The following is a 21,953-nucleotide window of genomic DNA, read 5'->3' on the forward strand; positions in this document are numbered from 1 at the left end:
CCGACCACTTAAACAGTGGCTGAGACGGGCGGTGTCATCCTCCTGCAGCGGACACAGTAGAGCAGGCTGTGTCGGAGTGTTTTTATTTTTATTTTTATTTTTTGCAGGGGATGACACCCTTGGCGACAAGTAGACTGAGGGGCAGCCCACGAGGCACTCTGGTGGTACGTCGGGGAAGCACTTCAGTCTGCTGCTGACTGCGGAGAACTGCTGGGCCAATTCTCAACAGTGTCGCCGAAAAGGCCACCTTGTGAGATGGGAGCATCGAGAAAGCGTACTTTGACGACGTCTCGCACCTCTGCAAGGACAGCCAGGGGCACTTCTGGACCACCAAGGTGGACATCGTCTGGCCGAGGGCCTGCGCTGTGACTTGAACACGGTCAGTCGACAAGTGCAGCTCAACTCCGGCTCAGAACTACCCTCGTGCAATAAGAGTGCCTTGGCCTCGCATGCAGGGCAGAGGTGGCTCGCCAGAGGCACAGCCACCCCACCAACGAGGGTAGCGAGAGAGGTGAAAACTTAACAGAATTTGGCACTTTTGGCGTTCCATATTTTGGCACCAATATAGCTCCATACTCCTAAGTTTTCAATGCACATCCGAGAAAGACCCGGGAAAGCATGGCTGTCAGTTCTGAATCTGATTCAGCATAAGCACACACACTATTACAGTGGGAACTCAGCATACCCTCATTTCCAGAACAAACAGGCCCTCTCTCCGATGCAGCAATCGACATCTGCCCTCAGCTGGAGCCCTGAATGAAACGCTAGGTTCCTCCAATTTTGAAGGACCAGCAATCTCATCCAGAAGCTGCACAGCTTGTGATGCGCTAGAGAGGGAGGGGCCCTAGGGGGTTGGTTCCCCGAAGGAGAAGCCCTCAGCTCTCAGATCACCCAAGCCATTTTACTGAAGTAGACCTCTCCTGGTGGCCACCAGGGAGGGCGCTACAACAGAGAATAGACAAGGAGACCGCGCACCTAGAGCGCCGAGCGAGCGCTGGGTTGCCGTGACAACCCGCGCTGCAGCCCGGCAGCTCGACGGCACACGACACGCTGAGGAGCGAGAGATCCGTCGGGTTTTCCCCGCGAACGCTCTCGCTCATGGTCCCCCAGAGTGTCGAGCAGACCTGCAGCTGTGCTTTTACACACAGCAGCGGCTGGCCAACAACAGAGGGGACTCAACTTTCCGGAGAAAGAAGAGTTGACCGGCGTGCCGACGTGGTCATGTTCCCGTGCGAGAACATGAACCACCCACGAACACAGTCTCACATGTTTCCCAGGCATGCGAGACAGTGATCGTGGCCGTCAGTGAGGACAGGAAACGACCGCAACCAGAAACACACGGGTGGAATGTCATCTTTAGAAAGACGCCACTCACACCCATGTAAGCTCTTTCAGGGAAATACTCTCCTAGGTACTGAAGCACGCAGGGGAACGGTCGCAGCGGACACAGACAGGAATATGCAACCTGACGTGCGCTGTCTCTCTTCACGGCGGTCTTACCAGCCATAAGAACGGCTATTCAGCGCTCTTGGCGCACCGTTACCAGCTGTGAAAACAGCTTTTTTGTTTTGCTCAGTCAGAAACACAAAAACAAAAAGAGAGAGAAAAAGAAAGTCGACCCCGCTGCTGCGCTGTATCGCCCGCACCAGACACGAGAGATCATCTTGAAGAGCTTGCTCGTTGTTTGATCACTCAGTAGATTAAACAGCATCGAAACGCTCGGCTCCGAAGCAAAAAGCTGAAGTGCAATCGCACCAGCTGCTCGTTAAATACCCGCGCTGCGAGGCTGCACAGCTGATGCAAATGATTGCACGCCAATATGCATTGGCTCGTTTAGTTTCACTCGAAGTAGATTGGCCTCTCTAGCGAGATTCCTATTCGTCGTTCACCACGACGTACGTCGTAGTGACCGGACGATAGGGAACTGAATGTCTTTGAAACTTCGACCAATAAAGCATTTTTTGTTTTTAAACAATGACACTTAAAATTTGAAAATGTTGTTGCAACCATGTATGAATAAATGAAAATGCATAGGCCTATTTCTCAATTAAAGAGAACTTGGATTATTATGGGCTGCTTTTGGTGCTTGAGACTTGGTTATTTTGTGTTTCAATAATGAGGTCCAAGAATACGCTACAAGGTACTTAAATGTAAAATGTTTTTCTCAATTTAACAACATTAACTTACAACAGTGAAAGACAACTCACTGATCATGTCTTCCCTCAGGGAGATTACGTGTTTTCTTGCGTGGTTGAATGTTGGACTCATGAGCAATAATCATGTTTGCATTCGCACAAACTGATTTGCCAAAATCAAAACGCGGACAGTGGAAGGGATTTGCTGTTAGCGCGACTCCCGCTCGCTGTGAAGCGGGAGCGACCAGCTGGCATTGGATTCTGCTGGGTCTTAAAGCCTTCCGCGAACGTCTATGTTTGCAAATCAAACAATGATTTGTATCAAAGGTATAATTAATTCTCAATTTAGAGCGTATGCCTTATTATACAGTTACAATAATTGATGTTGTTGCTACTATGTAAACAAAGAGCAAAGTGTTTGGCTTCACTAGCCTGCTAGCTAACATTACAGTATTGATGTAGTGTTTAGCTACGGAGGTCTCGCTTTTGTAGGCTCTCGCTTTTGTAGGACTGTTCACCAATCCTTAGGATCTTACCACTCTGAAATGTCCTGTAAATTCCATGCTTGCAAAGGTTCTGCATGATCCTCTTGTTCGTAAGCATTCTCAGTGTCTCGAACTGGTATGGCAAAATCAATGCTATTGTAAATTTTTACACCTTAGCAGATGAAAGTCGTGGTTATGGTAAGGGGCGTGACATTTCCAGAACATTTTCTAAGCAGTTCGCCAATCACAACACACTGGGCCAGGTAACCAATCAGAGCACTTTTCATGTTTCGGAGGAGGGGCTTAATCGAAACAGGAACTAAACAGAGCATTTGAGACACCGGTGCTGCGTTCCAGTCCACTTTTAGACACGCACTTGCGAACTTCCCTAAGCACTTCCCCTCGGGGGAATGCCTGCCGCCATTTTGAAGTGCGTTCCACTTCATGAAGTGGATGAGGGAAGTTTATATGGACAGACCCTCGTTCCCTCGATTTTGACCGAGGGAGCGAGTCTACTTCAAATGTACACTTCAGGCACCTATATGTCCCACAATGCAGTACGATTGTGACGTCGCCAAAGATTGTCTAATCACCACCACAACAGACAACTCTATGATATTTTAATTATATTTTTTATTTTATTTAAAACAACCCAAACACACATAAACATTTCTATGCTGCATTAAACAAATTCTTAAAGGAAAAAAAATGTAAATAATAAATCAACTCCATAGCTGATTCCAAGTGATCAAGTGCTTAGGACGTTCCAGTTCAGCCCATTGCAGTTTCCGCCAGTAGTGGGCACTCGTGCTACGTAAGCAATGACGTACATCCGAGTGAACGAGACGGAGGGAAGTTAGCGAGTGAAGGGCATGACAATTTTGGACTGGAACGCAGCACGGGAAGAGAGATGCTGCAATAATGTAAAATATTTGAAATATAATTAGTTTTTGAACAATCAAGCATGGTCATTTATTCTAGTACACCCCAGAAACAAAATCAACACTTAAAAGGGCATAATAGGACCCCTTTAATATGTTGTCATAATTATAAACACTGGTTTGTAGCGCAAGTAGTTTTACCGTTTACTGCACTGTGTTGTTCTTCTAGTTTTACCTATAGTAGCTAATGAATTGGATTTTTTTATATATATATATTAAAATAGAAACCCATTACTTCAAATTCTAATAAGATTTCACAATATTATTGTTTTTACGTTATTTTTAAACAAAGAAATGCAGACTTGGTGAGTGTAAAACACTCAAAAACAACATTTCAAAAACAAAAAAAAGTATCTTTAATGGTTGTGTATTTAATGAAAAATAAAATAAAAATGAAAATTTTAATTTTACATCATTTTCCTGCACCTACATTTAAAATCATGTACTTTCTTGTGTCAGCACCATCTGAGCAACTGACATTGATATGAATGTGAATGCTAACAGATAGCTGTCTTATAGACCTCTTTGATAGTCACTTTTCATTGCATTGGATGCATTGTGGTATCATCAATTCTCAGTGAGAAACATGCTGGTTTTAAAACAAGTCATTCAACATTGTTAGGAATCATGCCGGCTTGCTTGCTTGCTTGCACACAGAAGCACACAGAGAAGTTAAGTCACCGATTCATGTTATTTGTTTCTTAGTAACAGTGTGAGTCTTCACTCTACATCAGTAGTAAGCTGTTAAAACAGATAACATGTTTTGTCTCACTTGTGGGCCTTGACTCATAATTCCACAGTTTCGCAGGGCTTTCGAAGCCTTAAATCCATGTCAAGGATATGTCTGACTAATCGGACACCTGGCAGGGCGTTCTGAAGTCTCTTCAACACTTCTTAGGGCACGGATGAAGAGCATCAGCGATCAAAAGCATGTGACTTTATGTCACGGGAACATTAGCAGTTTCTGCATTCACGTAACTCTTACATGAGGAAACAGATTGTGCCTTGATTGCAAACCCATACGAACATGAACATGAGTAGGGTTGTGGACAGGGTTGCCAACTTCAGCAGAGCAAATAAGGATCACTCTCCATTACTTTATACCACATATGGCACTTAAGATTTTAGTAAACCATTCGTGGCAAGTTGACTGTGTAGTAAACTGAAATTAAACACAGTCACAGCTGTACGCCTGCAGCTATATGTGTGTATACAGTTATGCTTGACTGAATTAAGTGCAAAAAATGTATTTGAAATGCAATCACTTTGATTTTGGTTTACTGGCATATGACTTCATTGCATCTGTTGTAAAACTAAACAATTTTTCCGTACCATTACATGTATATCTGTTTAGCCTCTGCCTAGGCAAATTATAACACTTAGAGAATATAACAACCATAAGAGACTCTACTTTATTTTAAATTTTAACTACTTTGTATTTACACAATATTCTACACAAATTAACATTATTGTGTGTGTACATTAAAAAAAAGTCAGTTTTAGCCAGATTCACAAAACAAAATTTGAAATGGGAAATTGTATTTCCCTTTCAAAAGGGAACTCACGCTATGTCCCCTAGGGGTCACTATGGGGGAATGCCTTCGGCGTGACCGGTGTCTTAAGTGGGAATCTAAACATGACAATGAACTTGACATTGGCAGGCAGCAGCCTACAGGTGAGACAGAGAGTGCACCTGTGCCAAACGTCATCCTCTTATTGTCTTCAGGAGACTGTTTGTTTGAACGTGTGATCTGAACAGGCAAGTTTATTATGGCCAGCACCAGCACTGCGAGTTTTAGAATGTGTGTTCATCCGTGTCAGCGTTTTCTCAGTTGAGCAGGAGGAGGCTGATGAGGACGACAATGTTTCTGAGCGCTCTCAGTCCGTCTGCCCCGCGTATGCAAGCTGTTGGACGTTATGTCTCGCGCCGTGGAGAGTTTAGATCTGCCGTGGAAACGTGAGAAGCACATGCCCTAGAGCTTGGCTAGGCGATAAAATAGTATCCTAGGTCGTTAGGCTCTCTGGGAGCCTCCTTGGACCCTGGCTTGGATATGAACGTAGTTAGGCTTCCTCTCTTAGAGTCATCCTGTTGAGGCCTCCATTCTTGAGTAGCTCCAGTCTATGATCGCTGCGGGTGTTCACCATAGGAATGAGTCCTTTGAGTCCTTTGACTTAGCTCAGCCAATAGGGCACTCATCCCTTCAGTATGTCGGTGTGGGTATACCATCCCCCCTAGTGACCCCTAGGGGACGCAGCGCGAGTTCCCTTTCGAAAGGGAACGTCTCAGGTAACTATGGTTCCCTGAGAATAGGGAACGAGATGCTGCGTCCCTTTGCCATGTTTCTCATAGTTTTGCCTTTGCCATTCCCCCATAGCGACCCCCAGGGAACGCAGGGTCTTGTTTCCTATTCTCAGGGAACTATGGTTACATGAGTAACCTGAGATGTTTTTAATCACAGATGGTGATACAAAAGCGAAAATTCTTTGAAGTTAGCATTGAAAAGGGAATTGCGATTTCCTGCTGTGACATATATTCTTGAACGAGAAATGTTTTTAGGACAGGGCTTGTAAAATAAAAATTTGTATACCTTCCAGCATCACTCACTTGCACTCTTTCCTCTCTCAGTCACGCCGTCATTCCCTCTATCTATGCATTGATCTGCTCATAAGTGTGTTGTTTTGTCAGGATCACATGTCTGAGGGGACATTGAGTTTGGCCACGCGGCCCCCATACTCTCGTCTCCTTGACGATAACAGCGCTGTCGTTGAGGGTGTCTTTTCTCTCTCCAGGTGTCTCTCAGCACGACAGCTGCTCTCTGCAGGAGCAGAGTCATGCCAAACCTCCTGCAGCCCTCTTTATTTTCCTCTTGCTCTCTGTCTCAACACAATCTGTCTTTCACAAAGTTAGAGACCAATTTTAGTATGTGGTTTGGTGTTTAGCCCTATTCAGCTACATTTTTAGATGTTTTTAGACTAAGGCCGCCTACACACTGGAGAAACTGACAGAACATATGACAGATAGCAATGCACAAGTGGTTTTGAGGGTGTGAAAACAGCCGAGTCAATCTGCAATCATGCAGACGTCTGAATTGGATTTAGTACAACAGGAAATTACAACAGGACCTTTCATTGGTCAATGGATGATTGTACTTTTGATTGCATGATGAAGAACTTCACTTTCACAATACCTTTATAATGCACCATTCCTATTGGAGTCAATGGATTTGCATTGTTCTCTGACGTAAACTCTATCGTGTAGGCACCCTTGTTAGGGACTGAACTTAAACCATCTATCATCTTTACATATTTACCTGAAGTTTCATCACAAAATATAACCTCTGTTATCATTTACTCATCCTTATGTTGTTCTAAGCCTGTATGACTATACTTCTATCTTTTACAGAACTCAGAAGGAGAAAATGTAAAAGCTAAATATTTATTGGATTGGTTTTGATGAAAACAACCTGAAATTTAAGCAATTGTATTGTAAAATTGCTGTCTTTACTGTTGCTTTCATTTGTGCCATCCAGCGATTCACACTCCAGTCCAGTAGGTGGCGTAAATTCACTTTTTTTTTTAGTTGGTGTGCCATTAAAACACCAGAAGTAGTAGTGATGGGAAGACTTTTCCGCAAACTGGTTCTTTCGGGCAGTTTGTTTAAATGAACCGGTTAAAAAAAACCCGATTCACCAGTTTGTTTACGTAATCATGCAATAATATTGTTAAAGCATCCAATAATGATGTGGATCGCAGATGTTTTACATCTATTGTGAAAATCAACTCACCTTTTTACATAAACCATGAAATTTTTTTTTAAAAAACTTTCATTTCAGCCCCTGATTAAAGTCAACTGCTCAATTTACACTTGCTTGTATCAGCAGCTCATCCGTCCTTTGCGGACATGTCCGAGTCTGAACTAGTTCCTCGGTGACTCAAGAGCTGTTGTAAACATTGAACTGCTATCAGTATACTGCTGTTGACTAGAGAACTACTGCCATCGGATCACTGTTATATTTTTAATACGTTTTATTTGTTAAACTTTATGCTTTTCAGCAAAAGACTTCAGAAACATACATTTTGCCCCCTTTATGAAACCCTTGCCAGACAGTTCTCAGCATGTTGGACATATCTGTACTGTTCTCAGTTCAGTGTACAGTTGGACTAACTGGAACGCTGAATGAGTTGGCAAAAATCGGCAGCATAGGATCATATACTCCTGGATATTGTGACTGTCAGGCATGTTTCAAAGTGAGTTTTGATTGAATAACTTGTAGATCTGTACTGACTCAAACCGCAAACTGTTTCAGACAGTTCAGTCCGATTTGGTGAACTGGTTGAACCAGTTCACTAAAAAGAACCAGTTCAAACGAACGATTCATTCGTGAACTGGACATCACTATGAAGCAGGTTAACATGTCCACGGCTTACTGGACTTGAGGGTGAAGAAAGTCATGCATGAGGGTGAGTGAATGATGACAGAACTATCCCTTTAAGATATCTACATGACGTTATGCATTGTCAGGTTAGTAAGTGTAACTTTTGTGAGACGTGCATGTAAAAAAAAAAATACAAAAATGTTCACACATTTGTTTGGTCTGTGTGTCTCTAGGTGTCTAGTCTGTACCTGTATGACAGTGTGCTGATGTTGGCCAATGCCTTCTACCGGAAGTTAGAGGACAGGAAGTGGCATAGCATGGCCAGTCTGAACTGCATGAGGAAGTCAACCAAGCCCTGGAACGGAGGCTGGTCCATGCTGGACACCATCCAAAAGGTCTAAAGTCACCTTACAATTAATCTCAATTACACTTAATTTGATCTGGTTCAGTTCTCTTTAGTTCAGCCTAGTAAAGTTCAATAGTGTTCAATAAAACTGGTCTGGTTTGAATGATGAATTTCTTTCTGAACAGAAGTCTTATTTGTCGTTCTCTTCAGGGACGGATTTCTGGGCTCACTGGTTTAATGGACTTCCGAAGCAATGGAGCGAACTCTCATGTCCAGTTTGAGGTCCTGGGGACCAGTTACAGTGAGACGTTTGGAAAAGATGTAAAGCGGGTGAGTGCAAATCTTTTGAATGGGTGAGTGGAAGTTATAAATAATGAATGACTTAAGGTCAGATTATTTTAACAGCACTATTTGGCATGTTATGGGGAAACTCTGCCTGTAATGCAGTGATTTTCCAAAGCTTTCTCATCTTGGTTATCATCTTATTCAGAAAATGGCAATATATGTGTTTTATACTAGTGCTTGGGAAATTTAAGGCTTAAAATAAGTACCCCCAAATAGCAGAACAGTTAAAACGACATATAACCAACATTGGCACATTATATGTTATGCTGGATGCTGTCCTTTATTTTTAAACCCTCCTCTGGAGACCTGTTTCAGAGGTGTGATTCTACAGATAGCTAGATAGACATTCATAGGATTTTGCACCATTTTTGGCAGAAATGTATGCTGTAAGATGTTGTTGTTGCTATTCCTACTGACTTATTTATTAGCTGTATATTTTACCCTTTTCTTTTATTTATTTATTCCATACGATCTGTCCGGAAATGCACAAAAATATGTATTACTCTTGCTCAGTTAATCTGTTGGACATGCATTGTAATTCTTTATTCTATCTATCTATTTATTTATTTATTTAATAGAACTGGCTGTTCTGTTTTCACTGTTTCATGGCAACAAAGTGGTCTAATATACCTGGAGAAAGTTATTCACTAAATTGCAGTTGCTCATTTATTTATTTATAGAGATGCTGATGTCTTTGTTTTGTGGTGTTCAGTTTGGGTTCCATTCTGGAAAAAAATGTTTTAACCAGTTGCTTGATCTCTATATTAGAACCATTGATGTATTTCCCAAAGGTAGGATAGGATGGTGATGTATTTAGATAAAGCACCCTGCCTCCACCACCATATAAATTGGTCACTGTTAAAACATACATCCACTACAAAATAACATAACTTAATTTATTTATTTATTATTTGATATATATTTGTTATATTACTTGTGATATACTGTATGTATATTGAAAGGACAAATTTGTTTTGTTGAGTATCCTCACAAGCACAGTCAAATGAGTTAAAAGAAGTTTAGTTAACTAACGAAAGCTTATTGTAAAGTGTTACCGAAATTTTAAATGAACGTAAAGAGAAAATGTGTGTCAGATCCGCATCATGTGCGTCGTCTTAAAGTGACAGCAGCCTAATAAACCTGCTGCTCTTTGTCATTAAGGATAATCAAAGAACAAAAGAAAAAGAGAAAATCACTCACTGCTCTTGACTGAATAACATTTGTAGCTTTAATATGGATTAATCATTTTAATTTATAATTCATGCAGTGAAGACTGTGAAGTGTTTGATAACTTTGTTCAATTTCTGTATACATGTATATCCTGTTAGACCTACATAAAAATCTTAAAACACTATTTACAAGGTAACATGGGTCAAAAACAACGAAAACAATAACTTTTTGTGCATTTGAACTAGTAAAAATCTGAACTGATCTGACTGGGCCTGTAGGGAAAAAATTGAGCCCTGATATATTGAAGGGCATAGGTAAATATGACATTTATTACAATGGGTTTATGAGAAGGTTGTTTTAAGTTCACTTAAATTGTATTTTTTAAAAACCTTATAAATGTTACAATTGATTGCTTTCAATTATACTATTATGCTGAATGGCTATAATTAATGACTAAAATTTTGAAAAAAATCTATTTCATAGAGACATCAGTAGCGGTATTGGTATCAGTGATACTGACTTTCTTTCAAAAAAAGATGCCATTAAACAAATATTTTAAATATAGGCGACTGCCTTTGTGTTGTTTCTACATTAATTTGGAGATTTGTTGTGAAATTAATACAATATAACAAATATATAAAATAGATGTTGATGTTTGGTGCAATTAATCACGATTAATTGCAGAAATTAATTTATTAATTGTTAATCAATTGACAGCACTAATATTAATTGTGAATGCTTATTTGTTATGGCATCTATCAAATGGGGATAAGGTAGCCCACCAAAACCCTGACCATATTCATGGAGATAAAAGAAAAAATACCAAGACAAATTCTTTCTTAGAGAGGTCAAACATGTCTGGGAAAGAACAGAGACAACTGAAACTGAAAATATATGAGAGGAGAAGCTAAGTGGACTGAACTGATCTGAGATGAGCGAGACAGATGGACAGAGAATAAGAGCGACAGAATGATGGGTCCTGCTGTGTTTTGGAACTGAAGTCACCGATATGGAACATGGCCAAGATACTTTTACACAAACACAGACAAATAGCTCAGAGTTCATTAAATCTCATAATAACACACAAACATCAACACACACAATCAAAATGTACCCATCAGAGCTGATGAATCTGTCGCTTTCCTCTCTCTCTGTCTCTAGTTCTCTTTCATCTCTCTATCTGATGCACAAGCACTCATACGCACATGCTCGCTGGGCAGAGGAAGTGCTTTACAACATGCATGGCTGTGGTCATTAGCAAGGCTGCCGGGTCTATCACACACCAAACAATCTCAATCTTGTTGCCTGAATATTAGTGAGTGTGTGAGTTGAACTCAACCATTCCCTCTGGCAAGAAACACAGAGAGCTAATGACTTCACACACACACACACACACACACACACACACACACACACACACACACACACACACACACACACACACTGTAGCACCCCTACTGTCCGTTACATTGACAGCTAATAAACATACATGTCCTGCTGCCCATCAGCATGAATATGCATTCTTGTGCTCTGATCTCTTCTTAAAATGATGTCTCCTCCTCAAGGCTCTCTGAAGCCGCTTAGAGGCACTCTGCACATCACATGATACTCTTCCTGCTGTTTAATCTTTCCACTCTCTCCTCTCCATGCCTCTATTTATTTATTTAGTTAGTTAGTTAGTTAGTTAGTTTACAGTATATTTACAGTATTTGTATTGTGTCTATATATAAATGTCCAGTATACTTGACATCAAATTTTCACTTGAAATTGTTTAAAGTAAAAAACAACAACAACGAATTTGTTGAAAAACAAAAATGATAAAATTCTGATATTTTAAACAGTAACACTGTATAATTACTGATGTAAATTCAGAAATAGTATGAGATCATTAAAATAAAAACAGTGCTGGCATTTCTGATTTCCAAGCAGACCAAATAATAATAATAATAATAATAATCAGTATAAACTGAGCTGTGGGTTATTTAAAGAAATTAAATAATTAAAGGATTAAAAGGGATTTAAGGGAAAAAAGAAGAAATAAGAATGGTAAAAGAAGTTCCAGATCTAATTAGTGTGGATTATTGTGAAGTAATCCATTTAAACTCTTTGCAAATAATATTTAACTCTTGTTTGTATGTCTAATATGTCAAACATGTAAAAAAAAACATTTCTTGTTTTCACATTCAGTTATGAATGACATAATTTAAATGATAGCATATTTTCGATTCAAAATGGTGAAATGACATTAAAAAAGTTGAGTAGTTTGCATCACTGTATGTTACTGTTTACTGTCGTTAAACATCCATCTTACAACAGTTCATATTATATGTTTAGCTACTTATATATCTTATCACGCATGCACTCTTTCACTGTATAAACTAAAAGCGTTGTGTTGGAATTCACACTCAGCTTCAGTGAACGTTAAAGGGGTCATCTTTGCATATAAATGTGTCTTTGCAGTGTGTGGACACAACCACCATACAAAAAAAATTTCCATTCACTCCTTTTTTTAATCCTCAAAAAGCCTAAACACTCTCAATAATCAAGCCGTTTGGATTTTCTGAGCATGCCTATGGTGGTTACAGCCCTGCTTTATAGAGCAAGGAAATGTGTCTAGTATACTGGATGTTTGGAATGAGGAGGTTATTTTTCAGCCAGATGTCGAGAGGAATCTACCTCCATAATGAAGATGGAGATGCTATTCTTTCTCTCTCTCTCTCTCTCTCTCTCTCTCTCTCTCTCTCTCTCTCTCTCTCTCTCTCTCTCTCTCTCTCTCTCTCTCTCTCTCTCTCTCTCTGTCTCTCTCTCTCTCTCTCTCTCTCTCTCTCTCTCTCTGTCTCATTCTCACCAATTCCATCTGTCATTCCCCGTCTCCCCCGCTCACTTTCTTTTAATCTTCTCTTTTCATTAAATTGTCTCACGGTGTAATCCAGAATGGGAAACCTAGCATCTTATACAAGATGGATCTGCTCCCAGTCCCGCTCAGAGCAGATCAGCCCAACACCTCCATGTGAGGAGCAGGTGATGAGAAGAGAAACCTCTTAATGGTTGACAAACTTGACAAGCCACTGAATTAATACATCTAAATTAATAGTTTAGTGGTGTCATATTGGCAGTTATGTGAGATAGATTAGTTTAGTTCTGATGCATTATTCAGATTGACAGTGAGAGACACCTGTGAGCAGGTCATTTTAGTGAACTAGATTAATTCAACAACTTAATCTTAATAAACAAGAAACTGAAGGGAGTAAGAGAAGGAAAGACCAAACAAATAGCAAGTCAGACTAGGCAGGCACTGTCACTTTGTCCTGCACATGCTGCTAAAAGATAAGGCCAAAGTAAAAGCAACACACTTGATCTCACACCTGATCTTTGTGAGTGACATCAGGGTAAAATTGGGTCTCTCGAGGAACACTGGTATTGTGTTTGAGTCTGGCCGAGCCAACCGTGGGTGACCTCTGCACAATTACCTGAGCAGTTCCCATGGCAATGGGTTGACCAGGGGTTGCAGGTGAATCTGGGAGGGGGGGGAGGGGGAGGGGATAGGGGGAGCCTGAATGAGTCTCTGTCCACCTCTGTGAGCATCTTGTGAAAAGAGGCATACAGCTGACCTCACAGGTCTCTGAGGACGCTCATACTTTATTATGAGAAAAAGCAGGGCAAAACCTGAAATTCTCTTTATTTTTCTAACATGTGCATATATGCAGTAGCCTAGAAATCTAGACGCACCCTAGCGGCAGCAAAATTTATTTTGCAGCCAGGGTAGTCTAGCAACTCTCCGTTGACTTTCGGAGCTGTAAAAACCTAAATTGGGTCAGGCCAATCACATCGTGTATAGAATAGGCGGGGCGAGCTTAACATAATGACGACAGAGTTGTGACGGTTCCCTGCTACTTGAAAACAAAGAATGTCTTCTGCTGTTGGAGAACAGTCTTTCGAGTCGGCTTTGGCCGCGACTCTGGAGGACTTGGAGTTAAGTTTTTCTTTGAGAAAAGAGCAAAGAACGGCACTTAAGTCATTCTTAAAAAAGGAAGATGTGTTCGTAGTTTTGCCGGCCAGATTCAAAAGTTGAATCTATCAACTAACGTTAGCTCCGCTGTTGGGAAAACGCTCTGGGTGGTTGAAGCGCTGTCCTATTGCGTGCAGAGGGAATTTGAAAGACAGCCGTTTATCCCGCCCCTCGGATTGTGCCGTGTCTATGGTGAGTTGCCAGACCTAACATCTTGATGTAGGTCTGGCTTGCCAGGCTATATATGCAGTATAATCATTATTTTTCTCTCTTTTCAGACTGTCTGCTCAATGTCCTTCCCTTTTTTAAAATTTTTTTTTTATTGTTCAGTCTGTTCATAATTGAAGTACAGCTCCACAATACCATATTTAAAAGCTTGCGATATACTGTTCATAGTTTACCTGAAATAGCTCATCCAGGGCCTACAACTAAAAGTAACACTTGCTATTAAGCGCCCGAATGCAAGTAATGAGTGTTGGCGAATATATGAAACGGAATATTTTAAACGCCTGTTGGCCGGTAAAGTTTTTATGAATTCTAGCAATGCATTGTTGTGGGAACATAAACGTAAACAAATGTGAATGGCGCTCGTGACAGTTGACAGGCCAGTGCTGCATCGTAACAAGAGTTTTAGCCTTGGCAATTAAAATATTTAAGCGCAAGACGACGTGGAAGGGAACTCAATTCGTTACTCGCTGTGTGGGGAGTTTTCTGTGCACAAACATCTGAAGCGCACACCCAGAAATCTGCATCTCAGCAGCATCAAATCTTACTGACGAGTATCCACGTAAATATGGTCAGTTGTGTCTTAAGTGAACATGAACAGTTAAGAAAGAAAACGCATGTTTATCAGTATATTGGATCCATGCATTAGCTCTTAAAGTGACATCAGCCTAATACATACCTGCTGCCGTCTGTGTCCTTAATGTTAATCAAACAACAAAACACAAAGAAAAATCACTCACTGCTCTTGACTGATTAACTTTTTTTTTTTACTTTTATAAGGATTAATCTATGTTTAATTTATACAGTGAAGACTATGCAGTGTTATTTTACATTTAATTACTTTATTAAATTTCTGTGCCTGAAAATTGTACATTTTCACTGGTATCTAAAATTTTGGTGTCATAACTGCCTGTTTTTGCACAAACATTTTCATGGCTGGTTAAAAAAAAAAATTTATGGCCAGTAAATTTTCTTAAATCACAGGCCATTGGCAGGAATGGCACAAAGTTAGTTTTAGGCCCTGAGCACATGTAATGCAGATTGCTGTGAATTGCTTTTGACAGAAACAGAAACTAATGGCTAGATCTTTATAAACATTTAATAATAGGTTCAAACATATATATTAATAGGTTATACCTATTCAATAATATGTTATACATGTCTTTCCTCAGCCGATCAGATTTGACTTCCTTTGTCTTTCCTGCCCTAATGAAATCCATTTCAGGCATACACTACTGTTCAAAAGCTTGTGGTCAGTAAGAATTTTTTTTTAAGAGATAGATTTTTATTTATTTTTTCAGCAAGGATGCATTCAATTGATCAGAAATAAATAGCATTTTAAAGTATATTAAAGAATAAAACAGTTATTTTAAATTGTAATAATATTTTTGATCAAAACTAAAATGATTATTTTTCTTGATAAAAGAAAAAAAATTAACAACATTTTTACAAATTCTACAAGCGATTCTGTAAGCTTATGTCCACTGAAGTTTGACTATAGTTAGTTTTTCTTGTCAACAGATAATCAGGTCTGTATAAGTGATATAGTAACATAGTTTTAGTTCTTTATATCTATATTGACAAAAAGCTGCTGATACAGTTTCAGTTTAAATAGATCTCATAGTAAATAGTGAAGAATATTAAGAATTTTATATTCTAAACAATAATATATATATATATATATATATATATTATTGTTTAAAATATAGAAATTCTTACATATATATGTAAGATACATATATATAATTCTTACGTATATATATATATATATATATATATATATATATATATATATATATATACATCATAATCTGTTCAAATTGGCTCAGTGAGTTGTATTAAAAAAAGCATCACATTTGTGACAGATGTCTTTTTTTGTGTGTGAGTATTTTGATAGTGTGAAAGTGTGATAATGCAGAGAAGAGGTGAATTTATTACTCATGAGAGTCTCATTTGATTTGATGAATAGTAATGAGTTTCTCTCACAGACTCAATAAAGAGGCCAAAAGACATCCCGCTCTCTCTCTTTCACTTACCAATCACAGAAACAGTAGCTTACAGAATCATAAAAAGTCAATTGCTTCACAATACGAAAAGAAATGTCAGCTTCATCTTTGCACCTTAAGAACACCTCTCTCTTTCTCTCTCTCTCCCTCTCCATTGCTCTGCACGACTCTGTCTCTCATACTGTTTCTTACGGTATTGTTTGTGTGCAATCCTCTCTCTCTGGCTCTTTGTTCCTCTGCCTCTTTTCCCTATGTGCTCTCAAGTAGAGACATCAGCTATCCAAGTTACAAACAATAAAAGCTGTGAACTCCTGCCGCAAAGACCTTTAGTCTTGACAAAATGTTCATGTCTTCACAGGCGAGATTCTTGTTGACTTGTAGCACTAATATCAGGAACAAGAGATGAAAAGAACGAGAGGCTAGAAAACGGCACAAACCAGCTGAGCGTCTGCCAGTACAAAGAGGCTGACACAACACTCAGCAAAGGCAAAATGCAGTCAGAGATGTATTATGTAAATGCGGAAAAAAGGATTACTGAAGCCCTGACTTCCGATTGGCATCTGTAAACAGGAAGCTTCATTCATATTGGTGAATCACTACTATAGGAGGGGTTTTGTAACTGTTAATGGGCTTTCTGTCAAAGTAAATACTGGGTACTATGACACTACTCATCTATTTTGATTATTTGCTGCTCTAATTAAATTAATAGTTAACTTAATAATGAGAGTTATTTTGTTTTCTCACCTTCGTGTCATTCCTATATTAGCCAAAATTCTACAAAATTTCTCACATCATGTCATGCAGGTTTTAAACAACATGAGAGTGAGTAAATAATGACAGAAACTTTATTTTGGGGGTAACTGTTCCATTAAGAGAGACATGACACTGAATTTGATTCTACACACACTTGCAGATGATAGGGACCTCTTTTGTGCTGTGGGATAGATCTGGCTTTCATGTGTTCACTGACAGAACATCTCCAGTGGACAAGCCACATTGCTCTCTCATTTCTGTCAACACCCACCTACATGATTAACTATTTAGAAGCACAGGCAAAAACTAAAAGAGAAAATTTTGTGGGAAACCTACGAAATAAAGAAGAAAAAACACTGTCAGCTTCACCTGGGAAAACAGAGCAGACAGAGAAGATGGAGGAATTCTTTCAGCTTACTGAAGTGTGTATGGCAGAAGAGATCTAATACTTACAGCTCTCTGAAGGCAGCTGAGCAACTATGATTCTGATTCAACTTCAGTCCAAAGTAAGACTACAACTTACTCAATTCACAAATCAATCTAAATAGTCTGGCAAAATATCTTCAATTAAAAAAAAACCAATGAAAACTGTCATAATCCTATGCCGTGGAGCCAAATTGGCAGAGTTGGGGCCAGTGAGCCCAGACACACGATTGCGAATATGATATTGTTTTTTCACAACAGTTCAATAGACAAGAAGTTAACATTAAGTGACTTACATTTTAGACACAATATTACCAATTACTATTTTTGCTCCATCAATAAGAAAGAGATCCAAAGTTGAACCACCGCATGTATTATAGCAGTGTCATTCCTGAAAGTGTTTGAATGAATCCCCTAATGATTCAATGACTCAGTGACATTTTTCAATGAATCGCTTGAGTGAGTGATTCAATGGCTCACTCGTAAAGATATTCGCTTGGTTTGTTCCTGAATAAATAAAGCGTTTTGTGTAAATGATTCAGATTAACCTCTCATAAAGACACTTGCCTCTTATCACAACCTATGGGTGTAACCTGCAGTAAGAGACACTGAAAAATCCCCACTGCTAATGCACTAAACAAAGAGAAAATGCTAAAATTATTTAATAAAATAAGCACTGCGTGATTTCAAAATCCTAGCATGTTATCATATCTTTGTTTTTCTTTCTTTCTTTCTTTCTTTCTTTCTTTCTTTCTTTCTTTCTTTCTTTTTTTTGATTTGATCATATTAAATAGATATATCTTGCTCATAAAGTTTTCTGAACTGAATCCTTTCACGGATGAGGTAGGTGCTATTATTGTGAGAGGGATTGTGTATTGGGCGCTACAGTGAAGACAAATGACACGTGTCATTAGGGCAGATGCTAAAGCCTCTGTCATCCTGTCACTCACAGAGGGGGAGGGGGGGTTGGGGGGTCAAATGCTGGCCAGACAAGAGCCAAGGATGATTTCAGAGTCAGAGATTCCTCTTTTCAAGATGTTGGTGCAGTGGCCTGCCCAATCCGTCACAGCGGAACGGATCTGGTGGGATATTGGGATTATGATGAATGGCTCAAAATATGATGAAGATAGATACATCACGGCTTTCATCTTGAAGTGAGGCACTGTGTTTTTCAGAAGCGCTGTCATTGCTTGTGGAGGGAGAATATAAGCAGTTTCCTAATGTCATTTCCACACTCAGGCCCTGTTATACCTGGTATTAAGATGCGTTTCCGTCGATCAGATCACATGTGGACAACGCTAAATACAGGTGTAAACGGTGTCTAAAATATTTTGAGCCTGTCCACTTTCAACCACTTGCAGAGGTAGTCGGAAAAGCTTTCGACCGGATTGCTTTCGTGGTGTTGATGCTCATGTGGTTGAATGCGTTTGAAAGCGTCAGCCACATAAGACCACCTACTCTCCGCCTAATGCATAAACACAATGGGAAGTGCGCTAGCCAGACGAGATTTAAGTTTGGTTTGAAGACGAAAATCATACTAAGCACAATGTTCTCTCACCACACCTGATTTCTAACATGCACTCACAGCGTTCAGAGTGGTCTTCCAGCTATCAGAGCAGAAATGAAAGCTGCTGCTCGCCGTATGTAAATTGCACAAGCCTATTTCATCCATTAGATTGAAAGATCTGAAAAAGCCCATACATCTACACGCCCATAGACCCTCCCCTTGAAGAAATCTGGAGAAATAATACCTACAAAGCTGTAAATAGTGTTAGTTCGTGGATTAATATAGAGATACTGAAATAGAATTCTTACATAAATGTATGATAAAAAGATTGTTGTACATGTTCTGTATTGTATTTAGCCTATGTGCATATTCAGTAATTAACTTATAGTAAGTGGATTTCATTAAGAGAGGTGGAATGAAAGTTCGAATGAGACATAAGAAACTACAAATTTGACTTGCTTTACGGCAAGCATTATAATAGTCATTATTTTGTTTTTCTTCGTTTCTGATGTCGCAATACATCATACTTTCATAAAATCATGCAATATAATCTACCTTGTCTGTGGACATCGTTAATTCTAAAGCCGGTGCTGGATAAACAACGAGCGTGCGTGCGACGGTAGGCTGTGGACAGCGAAATTATTTACGACAGCGGTAATGGACAATTCGGCTTCCAACCTTTAGGGCGACCGAAGAGGTAAAGTTCTTTAGTGTTGCTTTAAAGCAGGATGATGTGCATTTCAACAACAAAAACCTAAAACTTAATCTTACCTAAAACTTTACCACTATTATTTTAAGCATTTGTAAATCCTTCAGGAAGATTACAGTACATTTACCTTTCAAATTAAGATTTTTATTGTGTTCGATGATGATTTAGCAGTAGCATCCACAGTTCAGCTTCAAAGCCTTCTGAAATTAAGAATCATTGTTCCTTTTAGTATTGTTTTCAGCTTTAGAGTGATTTCTGTGCTGATATTGGATCTAATCAGCCTGTTAAAAGCATATCAACAGCCTGTTAAAAGCATATCAACAAAGAGCAGATATGTATGTGTGTGCTTGGGTCTGTGTTCCATATTAGTTTTAAAAGAGAAGTGGAAAATGTGACAGCTGTTGCCTAGGCGACCACCTCTCACACTTATATGACCATTTTCACCTGGACGCATGACAAAAGCACAAATAGCCAAACCCCTGTGATGAATCCTGAAAGAGCTGCTCAGTGGTGAGGGGTCTATCATAGACAAATAAGTGTTTGGGGACAATAACTCATGTAAGGTCATCCCTGGCTTTCAGCAACTGTCCAGTTTTTTTTCTCTCTATCTCCCTTTTCTTTGCAATCATTTCTGCCATCTCAAACTTGATCAAAGCTCAATCACAATCTCTCGCTGTCTTCCAGCTGGCGACGTGGGACTCTGACCGTGGGCTGAACGGCAGTCTAAGAGAGAACCGGGCCGAGCATGGCATGCAGGGAGTTACTCTGAAAGTGGTGACCTTACTGGTGCGTATTCCAATGCATCTGATTCAACTCCCTGTAGGTCCAGTCAATGCCTTGCTGATGTCAGGTTACTGTACAATCACTGTAAAATAAAAAGAATGACTGAGAATGAGTAAGTAGGACTATTTCCTGGAATAACATTCCTTTCAAGCAGTAATTTTCCCTCCACCTAAAATGAATAATTAATGAAAGAATGTTATTTAAGGCTTACATTTAAAGCTTTAATGTTATTTAAAGCTTACATCTGATTGTTAGATAGGAATGTAATTCCAGGGCCAGCGAGTATCATGAAAGAAAACACTTCTCTTTTTTTTTTCTTTTTTTTTTCTGAGTTGCCATCACAGGCTGCATGAAATAACATACACCAGGACCAGAGTAGTCCAATTCATGAACAGAAATAAATATTTTATTTCATGATATATGATGAGACAAAAAGACAAAAACCACACAGCACAACTGTGTGAAAGAAAACACGTCTTTTTTCCCGGACTTGCCATCAGGCTGCATGCAATAACATACACCAGGACCAGAGTAGTCCAATTTATGAACAGAAAGAAATATTTTTATTGAGAAAATATTATTTTTATGATATATGATGAGACAAAAAGACAAAAAAACAGACATATATTTCTTTCAGAAATATCATGAAAGAAAACAAGTATTTTTTTCCGGAGTTGCCATCACAGGCTGCATGCAATAACATACACCAGGACCAGAGTAGTCCAATTCATGAACAAACGACTTTTAAATTCGTTATTTTCAGAGAATTAAAAACATATACTGCAACAAGAGTAGTTCCATTCATAAACGCATGATTCTTATGATCTGAATATTTTAATGAAACTTTCTATACTTTTATGAAAGATTATATCACAGTATACTTGAGTTTATCATTTTATAATTTTTTACACATTGTTATAATTACAAGAAATGCAATTTTACAATATGCCCAAATGTATGATAAAAAAAAAAATCTAATAAAATGCAATCGAAATCTGAATTGAGTCGATTTGAGAAGTCAAATCAGGAAATGTATTGCTGTAAGATATCATGGATCACAATCACATTAATTTTTTTATGGCTGTCATAAACAGTATATGTTTCAACACAGTTGTGCTGTGTGGTTTTTGTCTTTTTGTCTCATCAGACATCAGTACTTTAGTCAGGCAGAGAAGGTTTTTGCCAGGGATTCCTTTGGGGTTTGATCTTTATTTATTCTCCAGTCTATCACTGTTGTGCTTTCCCTAAATACAATTACAGTTCACTAGCCTGAGCCTCAGATATTTCATCCATCTGCATTTGAGTGCACAGGGCCAGTTTCACAAACAGTGAGTCTTTTTTGGTGGCGATATGCCTTACTGCAAATTGTCCAGGTGAATTTAGAGAGGTAATTTCTGTCTGATGAGGCATTGCACGCTTCCCTTGCCATGGTGTAATAGGTCAGCTGAAACACTTCATTTAGATTAACCTGAGACCAAAGGGTCCCATCTGTCACTGGTAAAAGTGTCACGTCAGCCTATGCTTTGAATGTGACAGAGAGCCAATCTGACCACAAGTCACGACCTGAACAGACGGATTCACTACAGAAATAAGGTTCGCAATCAATATTAAATCTTTATTTGTAGAAATATGTCCAAACCTATTAGTCAGACTGTTCTCTGGCTTCCCCTTCAAATGAATAAATGATAAGATTCAATCTAAATCTGTCTGACACTAACGTCAAATAATGCCAGGTCAGCT

The 21,953-nt window shown here is 39.2% G+C and overlaps 1 protein-coding gene across 4 annotated transcripts in view; it reads left to right on the top strand.

The window, feature by feature from the left end:
- grid1a (glutamate receptor, ionotropic, delta 1a) overlaps positions 1-21,953 on the top strand; it is a 290,739-nt gene that overhangs the window by 245,779 nt on the left and 23,007 nt on the right. For all 4 annotated transcript variants that reach the window (XM_079854065.1, XM_079854068.1, XM_079854067.1 and 1 more), the window contains exons 7-9: positions 8,171-8,332; positions 8,494-8,613; positions 20,115-20,216. In XM_079854065.1, the coding sequence (XP_079710191.1) occupies positions 8,171-8,332; positions 8,494-8,613; positions 20,115-20,216 (384 nt within the window). The remainder of the gene's footprint in view (positions 1-8,170; positions 8,333-8,493; positions 8,614-20,114; positions 20,217-21,953) is intronic.

The sequence above is a fragment of the Squalius cephalus genome, assembly GCF_949319135.1.
Source record: "Squalius cephalus genome assembly, chromosome: 20".
NCBI lineage: Eukaryota > Metazoa > Chordata > Actinopteri > Cypriniformes > Leuciscidae > Squalius > Squalius cephalus.